Here is a 21345-nt window from a genome sequence, read left to right as displayed (position 1 = left end):
AGAGAGGGGGGAAGGAAGGAAGGAAGGAAGGAAGGAAGGAAGGAAGGAAGGAAGGAAAGAAGGAAAGAAGGAAAGAAGGAAAGAAGGAAAGAAAAAAGAAATCAATACTGGTTTCTTTTGGAGATGTGATATGTTTTTGCGCCCTATTTACAGTACCCACCCTTGCTGCATGTTATAAAACTGTGCTTTTCTCTCTTTGTTGTAGATTACCAAAGTTCCAGAAAACCTGCTCCCCTTTGCAGTGCAGTGCAGGAACCTCACTGTGTCCAACACGCGAACAGTTCTCCTCACTCCAGAGATCTATGTTGACCAAAACATCCATGAGCAACTGGTAGATTTGATGTTAGAAGCCATTCAGGGAGCCCGTGAGTATAGAAGCAAGGTCTTTAACCATCATTTGAAACTCCTCTAGTGGTTTTATTCTCAGAGCCATTATGATTCTGACAGAAATTAAGAAAGATAGCTTATATCTTGGTCTTTAGGCCTCATTACCAGCAGAATTCTGGAGAAATGGCTCAGAAGTTAAGAGCACTTCTAGCTGCTTTTCCAGAGGACCCTGCTTCAATTCCCAGCACCCACATGGTGGCTCACAATTCTATGTTAGCTCCAGTTCCAGGCAGATCCACTGTCCTCTTCTGGCCTCCATGAGCACTGCAGGCAAAACACCCACACATGTAAATGAAAGTAAATAACTCATAAAGAGCCAGTGCTTGAAGTGGGCATAGAGCTCATTGGTCACGCACTGGTGGAACAGCTGTCCAGCACTCACCGGGTCTTTGGTTCAGTTCCTACACCACCACAGAGATAGACTGACAGAGAGAACATGAAATATGTGTGAAGACATAAAAATTGACATGGTCTCCTTCCTTTCTTGTCTGTCTCCTGTTAGATTTTGAAGATGTAACTGAGTTTTTGGAAGAGGTCATCGAAGCTTTGCTGTTGGATGAGGAAGTTCGAACGTTTCCTGAAGTCATGATTCCAGTGTTTGATATTTTACTAGGCCGAATAAAAGATCTGGAGCTCTGCCAGACCCTACTGTATGCGCATCTGGATGTTCTTCTCTATTTCACTAGGCAAAAGGACATGGCCAAGGTGGGTCTCAAAGGCACTGACTACTTAGTACTTGATGACACTGTAGCATTGCCTGTAGAAAGCCAGGTATTGTCATGTGCCTAGAATCCAAGCACTTGGAAAGTAGAGGCGGGAGGATCAATGTTATCCTCAGCTACTCTGTGAACCCGGGGCTCTGAGGATAGCCTGGTGAAATGGCTCAGTGGGTAAAGGGGCTTGCTACAAAGCCTGAAGACCTAAATTTGATTCCCAGAACCCACATGGTAGAAGAATAGGAGAGAACTAACCCAACACACAAGTTGCCTCTCACCTCCACACTGTGTCCATGGGATGCACACATAGACACACAAATAAATAAATGTTCTTATAATTTGAGGCTGGCCTGGATTTTATAAAACCTGGCCTTTAAAAAGGAAAAGGAAAAAGAAAGCCAGATGGTGGTGGCACATCCTTTTAATCCCAGCACTCAGCAGACAGAAGCAGGTGGATCTCCAAGTTTGAGGCCAGCCTGATCTATAGATCAGTTTCCTGGGCAACCAAGGCTACACAGAGAAACCCTAACTTGAAAAAAACAAAACCAGAAGAAAAAAGAGGGACTGGAGAGATGGCTCTGCAGTTAAGTGCACAGATTGCTCTTCCAGAGGTCCTGAGTTCAATTCCCAGCAACCACAAGGCTCACAATCATTGACAATGGGATCTGATGGTCTCTTCTGTCACTCATGCATACATGCACATAGGATCCTCATATACATAAAAGACATCTTTAAAGAGAGGTGTGTGTGTGTTCTGTTGTATATATGTGGGTTGGTTGTATTGCATCTCATCCTCTTTATTTCACCATACAGATGGATAAGTAGTTTTTATCCTTTTCTACAGGTTTTTTTAGAATACATTCAGCCCAAGGACCCTAGCAATGGGCAGATGTATCAGAAGACCCTGCTGGGAGTAATTCTGAATATCTCATGCTTGCTAAAGACGCCTGGTGTGGTAGAAAATCATGGCTACTTTCTGAATCCATCTCGTTCCAGTCCTCAGGAGATCAAAGTTCAGGAGGCCAACATTCATCAGGTGGAACTGTTTTCCAGGGTGTCACAGCCCCCTGATTTGAGATGAGCATTTCCTCAGGAACCATGTAGGGGAAAGCTGCTTCAACCTCTGGCTGAAAAATCAGCAAAGTGGTCTGATTGGCTTTTGTTATAATAACACAACAAAATTGCCCTTTTATTGGGAGGGATGGGGTGGCATGTAATCCTAGCAGTTATGAAATAGAGTCGGGACTAGGAGTTCAGGACCATCCTGCACTAAATAGCCAGTACCAGACAAACCTGCACTATAGGAGAGCCTATCTCAAAATAAAGGAAGCAAAGAAATTGCCCCCGGTGCATGCCTTTAATCCCAGCACTTGGGAGGCAGAGGCAGGTAGGCCTCTGTGAGTTTAAGACCAGCCTGGTCTACAGAATGAGTTCTAGGATAGTCAGAGCTGTTACACAGAGAAACCATGTCACAAAAAACAAAAGCAGAAAAGGAAATCACCCTCTTCATATCCTTCACTATGAGGAGAGGATGGACTTTGGTGTTGGGTGAGAATAAACTCGTAGATTCTATAGAACCTGCTCTGAGTGACAATACTGTCACATCCCCCTCAGTCAGTCCTTGCCCTTCTTGCCAAGATACTTATTGTCACCTAGCTCGTGAAACCTGACTAAATGCCATCTTATAATCCCTTTGTCCCTTATCCTTCTCTTAATGTATAGGCCCCTTAACATAAAACCTAAAACCCGCCTGTGGGGCATTAGGTGACTAACAAGGGCACAGTTCAAGTGTCCCATTTACTACTTAATCATCACAGTGCTGTCAAACAGTGTTAGCAGACTCCAGCAGTAGCCAAATCCTACTCCCATGATTTTTTGTTTTTTTTTTTGTAAAGAAGGATTCACTGGGGCCAATGAAATGGCTCAGTAGGTAAAAATGCTTGTCATCCAGCCTGCTGATGTGAGTATGGTCCCCAGGACCACATAGTAGAAATAGAGAACCTGTTCCCAAATACCCTCACACATGATGCTCGATAGCTTGTCCCTCCCACATACTAATACATTAACACTAAATACATGTAAAAATTCAATAGTATTTATTGACTGTACCCATGTCTATTTGTATTGTTTATGGCTCAGTTTCATTTTGCAGTGGTAGAGTTGAGTAACCGCTATGAGAACTATGACAAACAGAGCCAGAGAATTCACCCTTAACACTTACAGAAAAATCCTGACTGTAAAACCTATTAAACTCTCTACAATTTGGCAGCTGACCAGAAAATGTCTCATAGGTACCCAGAAATACATGTATTTTTAATAATCAGAATCAGGGAATAAGGTGCAAAAAAAAAAGTGAAGAGAGAGATTAAGATTAGCATATTTTTAAAAACTTGTATTTGCCAGGATTTAGGAGTTAAAAAAAAAAAAAAAGAAAATACCAAGATTGTGAAATTGGAATGTTCTGTGGTTGTGTTTTCTGGTTAAACAGTTCATGGCCCAGTTCCATGAAAAGATCTACCAGATGCTGAAGAACTTGCTCCAGCTCTCTCCAGAAACCAAGCACTGTATCTTGTTCTGGCTTGGAAACTGTTTGCATGCAAATGCAGGCCGCACCAAGATCTGGGCCAATCAGATGCCCGAAATCTTCTTCCAAATGTATGCCTCAGATGCCTTCTTTCTGAATCTGGGTGCTGCTCTTCTGAAGCTGTGCCAGCCATTCTGCAAACCCAGATCTTCTCGGCTCCTCACTTTTAATCCCTCATACTGTGTCCTGAAGGAGTTGAATGATGAAGAACGAAAAATTAAAAATGTGCACATGAGAGGTAGGCGGGGAACCAGGCTTTCAAATCAGTGAATGTGTGTGTCACCTCTAAAGCATTTGCTCCCTTAGCCTTTGAGAAAGTGCCTCTTAATCAAAACAGACGAGGCACAATGGAGAATGATTTGAAATGTGGATTTTCAAAAACAACCATCATCTTTTAAATGTTAGGCCTTGGTGAGACCTGTCTGGTTTGACAGCCTTGGATATTCACCCCTCATCTTTTATAGAAATCTAGTAGAGCTCTGCTGCCGTCGTTTTCTAACTCAGGGCAGAAAAGGGCAGACAGGTTGCCATAGTGGCAGCAGTGCAGGAAGGAGTGAGGGACCAGCTCTGCAGAAGCTGGGTCTTCTTCATGGCTGAGTCTTGAAAGACAAGTAGGGTTTACCAAGCAAAGGAGCAGGAGTGTCTGTGGAAAGAGCAGTGGGGCATGATAGCACTGAGCCCTTGAGAAGCAGAGGCAGGTGGATCTCTGAATTTGAGGCTGTCAAGGAAAAAAAAAAAGCTGGAAGGTCTTTATTGAGGAATAGTAAGAAGTCCCATGTAGTTAGAGCAAGGGGGTGAAGAGTAAGAGGTGGGAAGGAAGAAAGTTGACATCAGGTTGAAAGAACTTATATAATACAGAGAAGTGAAAAAGACAGTGACTCAGCCCTGATTCTATCAGAACAAATCTCTCCTCATTTTTGATGGATTTCCTTCTAGTTTTTTTTTAAATCCTCTTACAATTATAAAACCAATATCTGCACAAAAGTAACTCCGCTTGAACACAGAAAACAGATTAATTGGAAATGGTCCATTGCCTATCAATTGGGAAAAATTACATTATTATCTCTCCATTTCAGTTTTTGCTGATTTCATTGGTTCAACAGAGATTAACGATTTCTGTTGACAGCAAGAAGCCAGAAAGTGTTTTCAGACAGGGAAATAGTTGGGGATGCATTGTAAGGAAGATAGCGTTGTAGCAATATGGAGGCTGAGCAAGAGTAAAGGGAGCCTGAAGACCAAGGCAGGTGTGTGTCAAGCCATCACCATTCATTTCACTTCTTCAAGGTTTGGACAAAGAGACCTGTTTGATCCCAGCTGTGCAGGAACCCGTGTTCCCCCAGAGCTATAACCTTGTGACGGAGAACCTGGCCCTGACAGAGTATACCTTGTACTTGGGATTTCACAGGTAACTCCTTTGATGGCATTGGGAAAGAACAGTTTGTGAAGAACTAGTTAGTTGTGTTGACGGCTCAAAGGTTGAAAGTGAGTCTAAAGACTCACGTTAGTATATCATAAGGAAAGAACTCATGCATAGTTTACATTTACGTGAGGCTACTTTGTACAGATTACTTAAGTTTTTATCTTTTTTTAAAATCAACAACATGCTAATATTTTCCTCCACATCTTGCCAAATTTTCAATCCCTATCTTTTTGATATTATCTAGGAAAATCAAATTATTTTCATTTTACATTTCACTCTCTACTCTTGAATTCTCATTACCTCTGATGCCAAAAGACTAATAGACAAAACTGAAAAAACTTGAGAATGATGAGAAGGGGTTCCAGTAAGACCAATATGACCACAAGAGAGCTGTGAGCCTAAGAGAAAGATCCTAAAAAATGGGAAGGTTCGAACCTGTGTGTACAAGTTCCAAAAGGGTCCATTTCTAGCAAGCCAGCTACATGTCTTTCCCTTCTTATTTAGCTGAGAATGATTGCCAGTATAAGGGGGGAGGGCTAATAACTCACTCATATTTTTGATCTATAGAAAGAGTATTATGAATACTGCTTTTGTTTTTACTTGTGGGGGGACAGGATACACATGCTCATGTGGTGTAGAAGCCGAGGTCAGGTGACTGTCTCAGTCGCTCCCCACCATCTCTTTTGAAAAGCAATCTTTCACTGGCCCTGGAGCTCCCTGACTCAGCAAGACTTCAGGGATCCTCCTGTCTCTGTGTCCCCAGCATTAGGACTGCAGGAGGACACCACCTGACCCAGCGTGTGCATGGGTCCTGGGATCTAAGTTCAGGTCCTCCTGCTTGCAGTACAAGCCCTTTACCTACTGATCTCTAGATCTCAGTAATACTGACTTTTGTTTGTATGTATGTTCGATTTTCATGACAGAGTTTCTCTATGTAGCCCTGGCCATTCTGGAACTCACTCTGTAGACCAGGCTGGCCTCAAATTCAGAGATCCACCTGCCTCTGCCTTCCAGGTGCTGGGATTAAAGGCCTACATCACATGCCTGGCCTGGAATACCAATTTTTTTAAATGCCTTCTCAGGATACTTAATGTAAGGCTTTTTTTTTTTTAACTCCAGCAGCAAATTACTGGGAAAAAAATGAAAAATTGACAGTTTTGTTAATCTGTTATTGACATTTTAAATGTGGTGACAGAAGTTGAGCATGTGCTTGATCTGTTCTACCATCCAGATTCAGACTAGATGCCTGGCATCCAGATTCTCCGGCAGTAACCCTAGTCACTGTACACAAAAACAAAGTTGGGTGGGGGCACATACCTTTAGTACCAGCACTTTGGAGACAGAAGCAGGCAGATCTCTAAATTTGAGACCAGCCTGGTCTACAGAGTGAGTTCCAGAATGGCCAGAGATACACAGAAAAAAATCTTGTCTTGAAAAATCAAAATTAAATAAACAGCTACAAAAGAACCAAGGGAGTGATTTAGGATTGTAGATGTAGAAAGAGTTAGCAGTAGTTTTAGTTCTAGTCTTCCTTTCATGTGATGGGTGCTTTCTGTATGGTCGTTGTGATCAAGCCTTTTTTTCTCTTTTCTTTTTCCTTTTTTGTCTGCTCAGTTTTCTGACTGTGCAAAGATCATCTATGTCCTTAAAGCTTGTGCTGGGCTGTTCATACTGTCTCTTTAAAGTGACTATCTTCAGTAATAACCACTCACCCTGCACCCTGCTCATTCAGAGGCTGCTAACTAACTCTCCCTAATTAGCTTCACACTTGTTGAGTACATGGCAATGTTTTCCCAGAGCACTGCACCTTGCTTCGTCCAGTCAGTGACTTTTGTGAGTGCCTCTGTGTCGTTGTCCCTACAACTTTCTACAACCTTAGAATATAGAATAACCAGACGAGGATTTGCTTACCAGTGTAGTCTGTACTACACTGCCCCACACGAGCCTCCCTGACCTGGTCTCTTCTGCTTTCTTGGGGGCAGGTTGCATGATCAGATGGTAAAAATCAACCAAAATCTGCATCGGCTGCAGGTTGCCTGGCGGGATGCTCAGCAGAGTTCTAGCCCTGCTGCTGACAATCTCCGTGAGCAGTTCGAACGCCTGATGACCATCTATCTTTCTACCAAGACTGCTATGACTGAGCCACAGATGCTGCAAAACTGCCTGAATTTGCAGGTGTCCATGGCTGTTCTGCTGGTTCAACTGGCCGTAGGCAATGAGGGCTCACAGCCAATAGAGCTAAGTTTTCCTTTGCCAGATGGCTACAGCTCTTTGGCTTATGTGCCAGGTAAGCAGCCTGTCCCTTGGGAACATCCTATTAATAGCCACCTAAGTTTTAACTGGGTCACCTTGGAAGCTTAATCCTCAAAGTACCCATCCTTAGTTATCATTCTATTGTTGTTAGAAGAAGCACTCAAACTTAAAAATATCATCTCCTGGCCAAAGCATGGGGCACTAGTGGTTGCTTCTGGTCTGTGTCTCCACTGCCATGACGGTAGAAACAGCCTTCAGAAGAGAAGCTGTAGTCAGGGTTTCACAGCTCTCGGTTTCTGCCATTAATATTGTTTGTCTTTCAACTTATAATTGGTCTGTCTAACTCTCCCTGGGCTTTTTTAGAAAAAAAAAAAAAGTACCTCTTGTGTGTTAACTCAGAAGGGAAATTGTGTGTGTATGTGTGTGTGTTTGTGTGTGTGTGTGTGTGTTTGTGTGTGTGTGTGTGTCAGTGAGGGGTCAGTAGATGTTGTTCACTAATCAAATTATATGTTCTTGAATACTGTACTGGTCTCATATGGCTATGTAACAATTTAGCCCCCAAACATAGCAGTTTAAAACAACAAACATTATCACACATAGCTCTCTGCATCAGAAATCCAGGACCACTTGTGGCCAGCTGTCAGTCAGAGCCACAGGATTCTGAGGACTCAACAAGAGCTGAAGGATCCACTTACAGCCCAGTCACGTGGTTGTGAGCAGGCCTCAGCTGCTTGCCAGCAGCCCCACACATCTCTTGGTACCAATTATGGTGTGGCAGCACAAGTGATCAGCATGAAAGCTGCAGACTTTGATGATTAGCCTTGAAAATGATGTTCTCTACTGTACACATCAGGGTATCACCTAGCCTAGAACAATGCAGAAAGGACTTTGCTAAGGTATGAGTGCCAGAAGGGAAGGATGCTTGGAGGACCATCCTGGAGCTCCTTGCTGCAGCCACTTCCTGGAACTAGCCACACCTAAAGCATGTCTTAAATTGTGACTGAGCTTTGGGGGCACAGCATGCTCGTGTTAGCAATAATGTGTGTCACTTCTATTCATGTATCTACTCAGATAAAAATAAAGCTTGATACACACGTAAGAGATCCCCGTTAGTAACTCATCACCATCTCTGGTACTCAGATGGTGATACAAGTTTGGTACAAAAGACTTGGATTTTGAAGGGAGGGACTGGGATGTCATTTGAGACCAGTGAACACATATTTGGCTAATTCCAGCAAATCTTTTTCAGAATTTTTTGCAGATAACCTGGGTGATTTCCTCGTTTTCCTCCGGCGCTTTGCTGAAGACATCTTGGAGACGTCAGCAGATTCCCTGGAGCATGTCCTTAACTTTATCACCATCTTCACTGGGAGCATAGAGAGGTGATATGCTGGAAGCTCGCCCCATCCCTGTTAGAGCTACAAAACATCCCGTCCGCTGTGTGAGACTTAATACACAGAGGACTCTGTCCACAGAGAATTTGAACCTGAATATAAAGTGCCTAGCGGGAATTCCACTGCTAGTCCCTAGTTAACATAGTTAACGAGAATACCAGAGGCTGTACTGATGGCATCCAAGAGCTAAATTCTTTTACTAATTATGTGAACAAAGCTTGCTCCTGCACCTTGAGTTGGATAGGTGGTAAATGTAGGTTCATGTTACTTCTAGCCTTCTCTCTGAAACAGGTACTATGGGTTTTACAATTGTTTTCCTAATTGGGGGGGGGGGGGTATATATGTAAGCCAAAGGGAACAATTTTTATGTACAAAAGGGCACATTTGCTGCAAAATAAAAAGCCCACATTCTCTAAGGCACATCAATGAAAAATATATAGAAGCCATATATATATATATGTATATATATATATAAAATATCATATGTAGAAAAATATATAGACGTTTTCACTGAGCTAAGCATACCCAAAGGGAAAGGAGAAGCCAACAAGCATTGATTAGACACACAGGCAGGCAGCTATCAGATGATTATAACCTAACCTTTGCCCAAAGAAGCTTGGGACAGCAAAAGCATTTAAAATGAACCTGTCAAAGAAGAATACATAGTAGATAGTACATTGATATAGAGAAGAAAATTGAATGTCTATGCTTTACATGGAAACTGAAGTGCTCCCTCGTACATGGTAAGCTGTCACCTCAAGAATCAAATGGGCAGGCACAATAGCACACTTCTGTAATCCCAGCACTCAGGAGACAAAGACAGGAAGATTGCCACAAGTTCAAGGCCAGCCTAATCTGTATAGGGAGTTCAGAACAGCCAGACTACATAACATACATAGTAAAACCATCTCAAAACAATATGTTAAATGGCATACCCTGCACAGCTGAGTGGAAACATTTTTATATATCTAGTAGTGATAGAGGACACCCTGGCTCCTTGGGTAGAATAGAATCACACTGGGTAAATTAAGTTCTCCTGCTCATCCTGCTTTTTGCTCTCTGCAGAATGAAGAATCCCCACCTAAGGGCCAAACTAGCAGAGGTCTTGGAAGCAGTGATGCCTCACTTGGATCAGACCCCAAATCCCTTGGTGTCCAGTGTGTTTCACCGGAAACGTGTATTTTGCAACTTTCCATATGCTCCCCAACTTTCAGAAGCTCTAATCAAGGTTTTTGTGGACATCGAATTTACAGGTAAAGAAGTCATGTGACCAACTCTAGAGCTAAGAATTAAGTTTCATAGCTTGATCACTTTCGAATGTCACAGAAATGTCAACCAGCATTTCTTGGATACTTACTGTGTATTGAAGCAGAGTGCTTTATTTTTCCTATATCAATAACTTGTCTATCTGGAAGTTTATCTACATTGTTCTCATTTTATATGTGAGAGGATAGAAGCTCAAAAAGTTTTAGTTATTTGTCTGTATCATACAACTAAAAAAAGTAGAACCAGCTCTTTCTCAGAAAAAAAGCAACAAAAACGGGGTAAACGTACCACCTACATACAGTTGGCAAGCACAGCAAACATGAGGACCTGAGATGGAGCCTTAGGACCCAGGTCTAAGGATGTTGCTTAGTGGTAGCACACTTAGCTAATATGTGCAAGGCCTATGTTTTGTGTGTTGTGTGTGTTTTATTAGGATATCTTTATTTATCCTTTAACAATTTCATACATGTAAAAGATGTTTGGTTGTATCTACCCCCAACTCCCCCTCCCACTTCCTCCTGGTTCTCCTATATGTTCCCTTTCCCCTTTCACCTCTTCTTATTCACAACCCACTAAGCCAATTAGTGCTGCCTATTGGAATGTTGACTAGTCTTGTTGATGTGGTCTTCTGCAGGTAATTGTAGCTACAGCTTATGTTTTATCCCCGGCACCACAAAGGGTATGGGCTGGGGGACCCCCAGGGAAGATTCTGGCAGCAGCCTTGACATTCAGTAGATAAAATGCACGTGCATAAGCTCCTGCTCGTTCTCCAATAGACCACCCTTGCCAATTTCTCATTCTTGCCTTACTCCAGGGGACCCCCATCAGTTTGAACAGAAGTTTAATTACCGCCGCCCTATGTATCCCATCCTAAGGTACATGTGGGCGACAGAGAGCTATCGGGAGAGCATTAAGGTAAGAGAGGTTTTTGTGAAACCAGTTGCTTCAGGTCAGCCTCAGTAAAATTGTGATTTGGTACTAAAATATCTTCTTCTTGGGCTGGGTCTCACAGGATTTGGCTGACTATGCCTCTAAGAATTTAGAAGCTATGAATCCCCCACTGTTCCTCCGATTTCTTAATCTATTAATGAATGATGCTATCTTCCTTTTGGATGAAGCTATACAGGTAAGAGAAAGAAATGTATGTGTTCCTATACCATCTGTGGTGGTGTCAGTGAGAAAGGCTTCAAATCATCAACATTAGTGGCAGTGGGGTGGTGGTGGTAGTTTTGATTTGGAGTGTGTGTGTGTGTGTGTGTGTGTTTATTTAGTTTTCTCTCTTTATCCTAAGTTGACCTCAAACCCACAGGAATCCTTCCACCTTAGCCTCCCAGACTTTTGGGATTGCAGACATGAACCAGTACACCTGGCAGAGAGTATATATTCTTTTGCTCGTTTAATTATAATAGAGTAATCCTTGCTCTAGAACATTCACACACACCAAACGTGTATGTGTAATAGTAATAGTATGCCCCATGCTTGCCATTGTACAGCTTTCTTAGTTTATCATTTCATTAGAGACAAGATCAAGGATCTTTGTTGAAGCTTCATGGGCTTGGGTGGTTCTTTGGTTGATAATTTAAAAAGTAGTATTGGGGCCTGAGAAATGGCTCAGTGGTTAAGAGCACTGGCTACTCTTCCAGAGGACCTGGGTTAAATTCCCATCACCCACATGGCAGCTCACAGCTACTCGTAACTCCAGTTCCAGGGAATCCATCTTCTGACCTCCACAGACTTCTGCATGCCTGTGGTGCACATACATACACAGAAATTGTTTTTTAAAGTGTGGTAAAGTCAAACTAAGGTGTACCACCAGCAGGCCGGTAATGTTAAAAGAAATCATAGGGTCTTAATTTCGGTTAGTCACTGTTAGATTTTCAGCCATGACAAAGTACCTGAGAGGAACAAGCTAAAGAAGGAAGGATTGCTTTTGCTCATAGTTTTGGAGGTTTTAGTCTAGGCTTAGCTGTGTGCTCTCTATTGAGTCTGCAGCTAAGCAGGATCTCCTGGTGGAGGCAGGAGCATCAGGATGACCAGGCAGTGACCTCCAGGAAGAGGATACAGCTTTAGTTTTTGGGTAGCATACTGGACAGTCAGGAGTGCTCATTGATAATCCACTAAGTAACTTGGGCTTGGTTTGTGGAGAGGGACCTGACTGCTCTTTTCATCATCCTTCACTCTGAGACTTAAGGTAGGGTCTCTGCGGGAATGAGAGCAGTTCCTGTGATAAACAGACCACACGTAGGGACAGTGTGATTCAGGGAGTGAACAGACGGCTTCCTCGTGAAATCAGGTAGCACATTGTTCGCTGCTGTAGTAGGATGATGAGAGATGAGCACTTTAATAATATGACATTCTAAGAAATTTTAGACACCAGGCATGTTTATAGAACTTTGTTTTTTGGTGAGCAAGTTTTGAAGATTTTGTGTTGTTTTCTTTTTTTTGGTTTTCGTTTTAGGAAGGATTCATTTTTCTTGGGAGCCTGGTGTTTTTGCCTGGACTCTATATGCTGCTCTACTGGTCCTCCTTGCTCTCATGATAGTATCCTGGTCCCAGGCAGTTGCCTACCAGTTTACTCAAACCGAGACAAATCTATATGAGGACACTATTTTTTCTTTCCAAAAGTTCTTTTAAGGTTTAATTTTACATGTGTGTGTGTGTGTGTATATATATATACATGTGTTGTATATATATACACGTGTATACACTTGCTATAGTGCACACATAGTGGTCAAAGGGCATCTTGTGGGAGGCTGTTTTCTCCTTTCACCAAGAGGGTTCTGGGGTTCAAACTCGGGTCATCAGCCATCCTTGGTAACAAGTGCCAGAACCCACTGATGCCTGCTGAAGCTCTTAAGCTCTAGCCCTATATTGACAAAGACTCGGGACCTTTATATGATTTTCCCAGCTTAGTTGACTGGTTTTATTTTGTCCTAAGATTTATGTATATGAGTAATTTTGTTCACATGTATGTAAGTACACCATATGCATGCAGGTACCTGGGGAGGCTAGAAGAAACCATTGCATCTCCTGGAGCTAAGTTACAGGTAAATGTGGCTGCCATGTGCAAGAATAAGTGCTAAGTGTTCTTAACCTTTGAGCCACTTCTCCCGCTCTGGAATTTTTTTTTTAAGTGTATTAGTGTTTTGCTTGAATGTATGCAAATGCATACAGTGCCCATGAAGGCCAGAAGAAGGCGTCAAATCCCCTGGAACTAGAGTTGCAGGTGGTTATGAGCCACAGTGTTAGTGCTGGGAATCAAATCCTGATCCTCTAAGAACAGCAAGAGTTTGTAACCATTGAGCCACCTCTCTAAACCCAGTTGACTGGATTTTAATTAAGCCCTCTTAAATGTCATGATCCTTCAATTGCATTTCTCTTATCAGATGTATCACATTTCTGGTTTCCATAGTATTTGAGCAAGATAAAGATTCAGCAGATCGAGAAAGACCGAGGAGAATGGGAGAGTCTGACACCAGAAGCCCGCCGAGAGAAAGAGGCTGGCCTGCAGATGTTTGGACAGCTGGCACGTTTCCATAACATCATGTCCAATGAAACAATTGGTACCCTTTCCTTCCTGACATCAGGTAATAACATGACAGTCTGCTTTCCCCAAAAAATGTAGGAATCAAGGTCAGTTTCACTTACGGGATCAGTCCAACTAAAAGTTAAAGGAGTTAGACTCTGGAACTGGGGATGCAGCTCAGATAAAAGAATGCTTGCCTAGCCTGCATGAAGCTCACATACCTGTAATCCCAGCACTTTGGATGTTGAGGCAGGAGGATCAGAAATTCAAGGTCACCCTCATCTACATAGTAAGTTCCAGGACACTTTGGGATACATGAGACCCTGTCCAAAAGAAAGTTGGACTCTGGTGACTGTAACTTTTACATCTGAGAGTAAAATAATTCAGAGAAACTTCAGAAAGAATGATGGGGTCCATTACTGACATGCCAGAAAATGTAAGGTGGTAACACAGTTGTTGCCTTGATGGAGCTGCGAGTGTAGCTTAGTGATAGAGTGCATGCTTAGTCAGTGCAAAGGCCCGAATTCAATCTCTATGTTCACACATGCATGAGCCATATACACTGTACATTATATATGTTCATGTATGTGTACATTTATTCTGTAAAGTATGTCCATCCTGGTTAATGAAGTAAATTTCAAAAAGATACTATTTCCACTCTCTTTAGAGCACGGTGCCCTGTTCAGTAACCACCTGCCACACGTAGCTATTAAACATTTACAATATGGGTAGTCAAAATTAAAGTGTGCTATATTTGTAAAATGCATACTATTAGATTTTGTATATAAGTACATATAAATTACGTATGGTGTGGCATCCTCTTGGGAGATGGAGACATGACTCTTGAGTCCCAGGCCAGCCTGAGCTATTAATGACAGCCTATGCCAAATAACCATTGAAGGAGGGAGGAGAATAAATAGTTTTCATTCAGTGATAAAATTTAGTGTGATATGACAGCCAGTGAGCAGGAGTGAAAGGAAACTCTAATGAGAGACACAGATACAGGTTTTAAAGACTTTGTTGTTGTTTGGTTTTGTTTTTTTAAGACAGAGTTTCTCTGTGTAGTTCCGGATGTCCTGGAACTCACTCTACAGACCAGGTTGGTCTCAGACTCACAGATCCACCTGCCTCTGCCTCCCAAGTACTGAGATTAAGGCATTCGCCACCACACCTGACTACAATTTTAAATATTTTTTTTAAGATTTATTTTTTTATTATGTATACAACATTCCTTCCATGTATGCGTACCCACCAGAAGAGGACACCAGATCTCATTATAGATGACTGTGAGCCACCATGTGGTTGCTGGGAATTGAACTCAGGTCCTTTGGAAGAGCAGTCAGTGCTCTTAACCTCTGAGCCATCTCTCCAGCCCCAATTTTAAATATTTTTAAAGCTTCTTTTAAAAACTTTTATCAGGTCAGGGAAATCAAAGAAGATAAGGCAGCCAAAAACCAAGAGCAAAAGCCCCTAAGGACAGGAAAAATATTTTGAATATTGAAAATGTGACTTTAAAAGTTTAATAGGGACTGGAGAGATGGCTCAGTGGTTAAGAGCACTAGCTGCTCTTCCAGAGGACCTGGGTTCAAATCCCAGCATCCACATGGCAGCTCACAACTGTCTGTAACTCCAATTCCAGCGCTTCTGACACTCTGACACAGGCATGTAGGCAAAACACCAATATACATTAAAATAAATAAATAAATTTTAAATAGTCAATGAAAGGGTTAAAAACAATAAACTCAAGAAACTCCCCCATTAAAATGGAGCAGAAAGAAAATGAGATGGAGATTAGAAGAGGAAGGATGAGAAAATGAATGGTGGATTTAGGAAGTCTGAAATATAAGCAAATGTGGTGTTCCTGGATGGGCATCTGCCGCCACGCCTGACAGCCTGAGTTGGACCCTGGGACCCACATGGTGGCAGGAGAGCACTAATTCCCACAGCTGTCCTGACTTGCACACACTCGCTGTAACACATTCAGGTGCACACAAAAAATGTATTCTTAAAATGTTTTAACAGTGTTCATGTGTGAGTAGTAGGTTTTGTTTCCTTTTTGTTTGTTTGATTTTGGTTCTGTTTGTCTATATTTTCTCCATTGAAAATGTATTAGATATAAGGGTAAAAAATTACTGGTGGGTTGAGTTTTGAGACTTTGGCTTTTTTCCAGAGATCAAGTCACTGTTTGTGCACCCCTTCCTGGCTGAGCGCATTATCTCCATGTTGAACTACTTCCTGCAGCACCTGGTTGGCCCCAAGATGGGTGCTCTCAAAGTCAAGGACTTCAGTGAATTTGACTTCAAGCCTCAGCAGCTTGTCTCAGACATCTGCACTATCTACTTAAATCTTGGGTATCTGAGACTGGCATTGAGCAAGCCATGGGGGGGGGGGGGGGGGTGCTAATGTTGTGGTAACAGAAAGTCTGGCTAGCTAGTGTGTGGAAATATAGTCAGGGAAGGAAGGCTCATTCCCAGCTGTTAGATAAGGGAATCCTCCATAGCTTTAGAGAGAGTTTTATCTGATCCATGGACATTGTTCAAGATCACCAACATTCTGCCTTGATCTATGCAAAGATAAACTTTACCAGTTATACTACTGTTTGTTAAAGCATTTTTTTAGGGCCATAGAACACTTTGTAGATATATCCTTGTAGAAAATTAGATGTGGTGGTGCACACCTTTAATCCCAGCACTCAGGAGACAGAGGCAGGTGGATCTCTGAGTTTGATCTAGTCAGATCTATAGAACAAGTTCCAGGACAGTGAGCCCTACACAGAGAAACCTTGTCTCAAAGAAAAAAAAAAAAGCAAAATGCTTGCCACACAAACATGAGCAACTGAGTTCAGGTCTCCAGCACCCAGCTAGAAAGCTACATGTGGTAGCATGCACCTGTAATTCCAGTAATGGGAAAGTGAAAACAGGATGTTCCCTGGAGCTCACAGGCCATCTAGCCTGGGCAAACTGATGAATTCTAGGATTAACGAGAAGCCATCTATCAAAGAATACAGTCTGGAGACTGGAGAGTAATTGAGGAAGACACCCAACATTGACCTCTGGCCTCTGTACACATACAGACACACTTATACATGCACATGCTTACACATACACCACATACAGAGATACACATAGCATAAATAGAATGTCTTTCTAGTTCAGAAGAGCACTTGGGCTTATAAGGGTTGGATGATTGTTCTGTAGCCCATCTGCTACATTGACCTATGCTCTGACGCTCCGTTCCTTTCTAATGCTCACTTTTAGGGATGAGGAGAATTTCTGTGCTACTGTGCCCAAGGATGGACGTTCCTATTCCCCTACTCTCTTTGCACAGACAGTCCGAGTTCTGAAGAAAATCAATAAGCCTGGGAATATGATTGTGGCTTTCAGTAACTTGGCAGAAAGAATCAAGGTAAGGACGAGGGCATTATGTTTTCTCATAAGAAATGCCACACTGTCACCTCCACTATGCCACTTTTGCCTTATTTCAGGGAGAAAAAGGTACTGCCTAGAGGCATTGGAAACAGGTATTTCCTCCTAGTCAGTCAGTAACTGGGAACAGGACTGGAGAGCAGGCTCAGAGGTTAATAGCACTGACTGTTCTTCCAGATGTCCTTAGTTCAATTCCCAGCAACCACATGGTGCCTCACAACCATCAGTAATAAGATCTAGTGCAGACACACATGTAGACAGAACACTGTATACATAATAAATGAATAAATTTTTAAAAAAATAATAACTGGAAACAGCTATTTTACTAACTTGTACTCCTTCCAAGGGAGAGTATGAACAGAATTGAAGATGTGTCTACCAGGTGAAAAGAAAGTGTGTTGGTTAAGTCCTTTTTTAGACTAACTTTTATGTCCCAGTGTTAGAAAAGATTTGAAAACCTAGTGTTAATGCAAAAGAACTTTTTGGAATAAAATTCAGGAAGAAGGGCAAGGGTTGCTGAGACATGGCTATAACCTGCACTCCCCCAGCTGAACTGAAACAGGACGGTTGCAAATTCAAGGCTAGTTTGAGAAATATAACGAGATCCTAACTCAAAATAAATCAAAACTGAGCAAAGATGAGTAGTTCACAGACACTGGTTTATATTGCTTTTCTCTGTTCTCTACATTCCTACTGGTAGCTGGTTTAGACCGAAATGCATTTTGGAGATTAAAATACTCTGTTATGCTCAGCTAACCCTTCCAGCTGGACAGTAGTAGAGCTCCATTAAAAATGGGAGAAAGAAAATATATATGACACAGAAATCTAATAGAGAATCTTCCAGGGTGTGCATTGGTGGCTCACACCTTTAATCCCAGCTCTTGGGAGGCAGAGGCAGGCAGATCTCTTGAGTTTGAGGACAGCCCGATCTACAGATACAGTTCTAAGACAGCCAGGGCTACAGAGAAACCCTGTCTCCAAAGACCAAAAAGGAAAAAAGAAAGAAAAGAAAAGATTCTTTACTGGTGTCTGCCTTTCCTCAGTGAGTTTCTTTCTTTTTTATTTATTTATTTGAGCTGGGCTTGATGTTGGCCTAGAGCTCAGCCAGACACACAGCCCTAAGGAAGTGAGTTACAGGATCAAATGTTCCATTCTTAAATTTCTTTGCCTGCTTATATCAGAAACTACTCTTCAAACACAGGCTGTGTGAGTGACTTGGTAATTATGCAGCTAACAGCCTTCCCCCTTTCCCATCCCAGCATTCGCAGCAGAATGCTGCCAGAAAGATGTGTTCTTTCTCCTGCTGACACTTGCGTCCACTTCCAGCCATGACTCCCAGCAGCTGAACCAACCTGCAGCAGAACTACGTCTGCTTCTAAAACATGTGCCTTGGGCTTGTTCTTGAAAAAAACAAAGTAGAGATCTGTCGTGTCAGTGAAGGGTTGCTATGTCCACCGTAAGGTGTAGTTACTCGACAGTCTGGGAGCTACACTGTGAGTTTACTATAGAAACCGGATGTTGTTGCTTCAGTCTCTCGCAGACCTCCAGCAACAGGAAGAGGAGACATATGCAGATGCCTGTGACGAGTTCCTGGACCCCATCATGAGCACACTGATGTCTGACCCGGTGGTGCTTCCCTCTTCCAGAGTCACTGTGGACAGGTCCACCATCGCCAGGCATTTACTCAGGTATGCCTATCCACAGCATTGCCTCAGGGATGCGGCTGCGTTAGCTTCCTGTGTGTGTGTGTGCACCCAGTCGTCACAGGGCACTTTGATATCACCTGATAAGATTTTAAAGATGTATAAGATAACTGTTTAGAGGTAACGTCTCTTACTTTACCTCTTCTCTCCTGTAAGTAAACTTAGCCAGGTGTGGCAGGAGCCTGGAATTCCAGTACTTGGAGACAGAAGCAAGAAGATTGCCATAACTTTGTTTTGGGTTTTTTTTTTTTTTCTGTTTGTTTTTCGAGACAGGGTTTCTCTGTAGCTTTGGAACCTGTCCTGGAACTAGCTCTATAGACCAGGCTGGCCCTGGACTCACAGAGATCCACCTGCCTCTGCCTCCTGAGTGCTGGGATTATAGGTGTGCACCACCACTGCCTGACTATTTGCCATAACTTTGAAGTATGGTCTACCTAGCAATTTATATAGGCCAGCCAGAGCTACATAGTAAAACCCTATCTCAAAATACAAAAGAAAATAATTTTATCCACATTATGAAATATGTCAACATGAAATATATTATTGCCTGAAAATGTTTTAATTTTATTTAAATTGTAAAAATGTCCAAAAAAGGTGGGATTGTTTTTAACTCATGATTTATACTCCCTTCGGTTCCTATATTTATTTGTACTTGGGTGTGGTAGCTTGTGGTAGCATAAACTTCACCAGGCTGAGTGCTGTTTGGACAGTCACCCTGCAGATGTCCATAGGAAAGACAGGAAGGCAAAAATAAATTTAAGGCAGTCAGTACCCACATCCCTTTACTCTTCTGAAGAGCCAGTGCCTCTTTTAAGAGAGTATATTACAGTTCAGGGAGGGAGGCTAGTAACTGGAGTTTATGCTGTGACTCACTACAGCTGTCTTGTTTTGTCTTTTATGTGTTTATGTTTGAGTGTCTTGCCTACATGTATATATGTGCAGCACATGTATGTTTAGTGTCTACAGAAATCAGAAGGTGTTGGATCCCCTGCAACTGGAGTTATGGATGGTTGTGAGTCACCATGTGAGTTGGGAACCGAAGCCGGGTTTCTTATAAGAGCAGCATGTATTCCCAGCTGCTGACCTAACTCTATAGTCCCCAGCTCTTTTATTTATTTATCTATGTTGTCCAGGCTAGCCTCAAACTCCTGAGCTCAAGCAGTCTCCTTGCCTCAGCTTCCTGAATAACTAGAACCAGAGGTAAACATCACTGTATCCACCTCGCTCCCCCTCCCCCTTTAAGATAGCATGTCATGTAGCCCAGGCTGTCCTCAAAATTACTTTGTAGCTGAAATGATTTTGAAATCATGATCCTCCTGCATGTCAAGTGCTAGGATTATAGACAAGTGCCACCATTGCTTGGCTTGGCCCTTACCTTTTCTAAGTGCAATGTTAGATAGGTACTGAGAGACCATGAAGCCTGTTTAAAATGCTGTTATGTAAGTTAAGGTGACTCAAATTTAAGGAATAGGATATTAAAAATGAATTTTCTGTTTCATTTGGTATTCTTATGCTTTTTGCTATATGATGATACACTAAGTGATACCAGTGAAAATATTGTGAATCTTGTTTTGTTTTGGAATCAAGGATTTGTGTAGCCCAGGCTTGAACTTGCCGTGTAGGTGAGGATGACTCAGCCTTTGATCATCCTGTCTCCCCTTTTAAATGTGAATTCACAGTGTGTACCACCATGCATGGCTTACGTGTTACTGAAGATCCAGCTCAGGGCTGTGTGCACACTGGAAAGCATTTTCCTAGCTGAGCTACAGCGCCAGCCAGTCTTGGGGCTTTCTTTGTTTTGCTGTACTTTTAAAATTATATTTATTTGTTTGTTTGTTTGTTTTTGTGTGTGTGTGTGTTAGCAAGTGTGAAGGTAAAAAGACAATTTGCAGGAGTTAGTTCTCTTCTTCCACTGTGTGGGTCCTGGAGATCAAATTTGAATCGTCAGCCTTGGCAACAAGTATTATTACACAATGAGCCATATTGCTGGTCCCAGCTTTGTTTTTTTTGAAGTGCACAGAAGCAAACCTAGAACCTTGTGCATGCTAAGCTAGCATTCTGCCACCGATCTATACTCTCAGCACTGAACCATAATCTGCATTTACTTGCATAGCAGTCAGCTAATTTAATCAAATGTCAATTACAAGGGTCTTGTCCCTTAAGTTTATACTGTTCCAAGAATCTGTCTGTAAAATCACAGGTAGTGAACCTGGCTTAGCGATGTGCATCTGTTGTCCCAACTACCTGGGAGATTTAGCCAGGGAGGTTACTGGTGCCCAGGAATTTGAAGTCAACTTGGGCAACATGACAAAACCCCATTTCAAAAAGAAAAGAAAAGAAAAAAGCCAGGTGGTGATGGCTCATGCCTTTATTAACCCAGCACTAGGGAGATAGATTCACAGGAAGATTTCTGTGAGTGTGAGGCCAGCCTGGTCTACAGAGTGAGTTCTAGGACAGCCAGTGCTACACACAGAGAAACTCCATCTGGAAAAACAAGAACAACAAAAACCTACAAGTGCTGCTTTATGATGACACCAGAGACTAAGATCTCTGACTTGACATCGAAAGGCTTATGACAAAGACAGCATTTAAAGATCTTTTAAATCTATTTATTCTACTTATGTGTATGAGTATTTTGCTTATATTTTATGTGTATTAGTATTTTACTTAT

The 21345-nt window shown here is 42.2% G+C and overlaps 2 protein-coding genes across 2 annotated transcripts in view; one reads left to right on the top strand and one right to left on the bottom strand.

Annotated features, from left to right (window-relative positions):
- LOC126510032 (phosphatidylinositol N-acetylglucosaminyltransferase subunit A-like) overlaps window positions 1-21345 on the bottom strand; it is a 42206-nt gene that overhangs the window by 10682 nt on the left and 10179 nt on the right. The gene's annotated exons all lie outside the window — the stretch shown is intronic.
- Ube4a (ubiquitination factor E4A) overlaps window positions 1-21345 on the top strand; it is a 41865-nt gene that overhangs the window by 17368 nt on the left and 3152 nt on the right. Inside the window, exons 6-19 of the mRNA XM_050156321.1 lie at window positions 206-365; window positions 890-1092; window positions 1948-2139; window positions 3592-3925; window positions 4972-5092; window positions 7090-7394; window positions 8610-8742; window positions 9820-10007; window positions 10835-10935; window positions 11033-11146; window positions 13433-13607; window positions 15717-15897; window positions 16804-16951; window positions 18502-18659. Of these exons, the coding sequence (XP_050012278.1) occupies window positions 206-365; window positions 890-1092; window positions 1948-2139; window positions 3592-3925; window positions 4972-5092; window positions 7090-7394; window positions 8610-8742; window positions 9820-10007; window positions 10835-10935; window positions 11033-11146; window positions 13433-13607; window positions 15717-15897; window positions 16804-16951; window positions 18502-18659 (2513 nt within the window). The remainder of the gene's footprint in view (window positions 1-205; window positions 366-889; window positions 1093-1947; window positions 2140-3591; window positions 3926-4971; window positions 5093-7089; window positions 7395-8609; window positions 8743-9819; window positions 10008-10834; window positions 10936-11032; window positions 11147-13432; window positions 13608-15716; window positions 15898-16803; window positions 16952-18501; window positions 18660-21345) is intronic.

Source organism: Alexandromys fortis, unplaced genomic scaffold (assembly GCF_014885135.2).
Source record: "Alexandromys fortis isolate MF-2015 unplaced genomic scaffold, M_Fortis_MF-2015_v1.1 scaffold_89, whole genome shotgun sequence".
Taxonomy (NCBI): Eukaryota; Metazoa; Chordata; class Mammalia; order Rodentia; family Cricetidae; genus Alexandromys; species Alexandromys fortis.
This window is presented reverse-complemented; position numbering and strand designations above follow the sequence as displayed.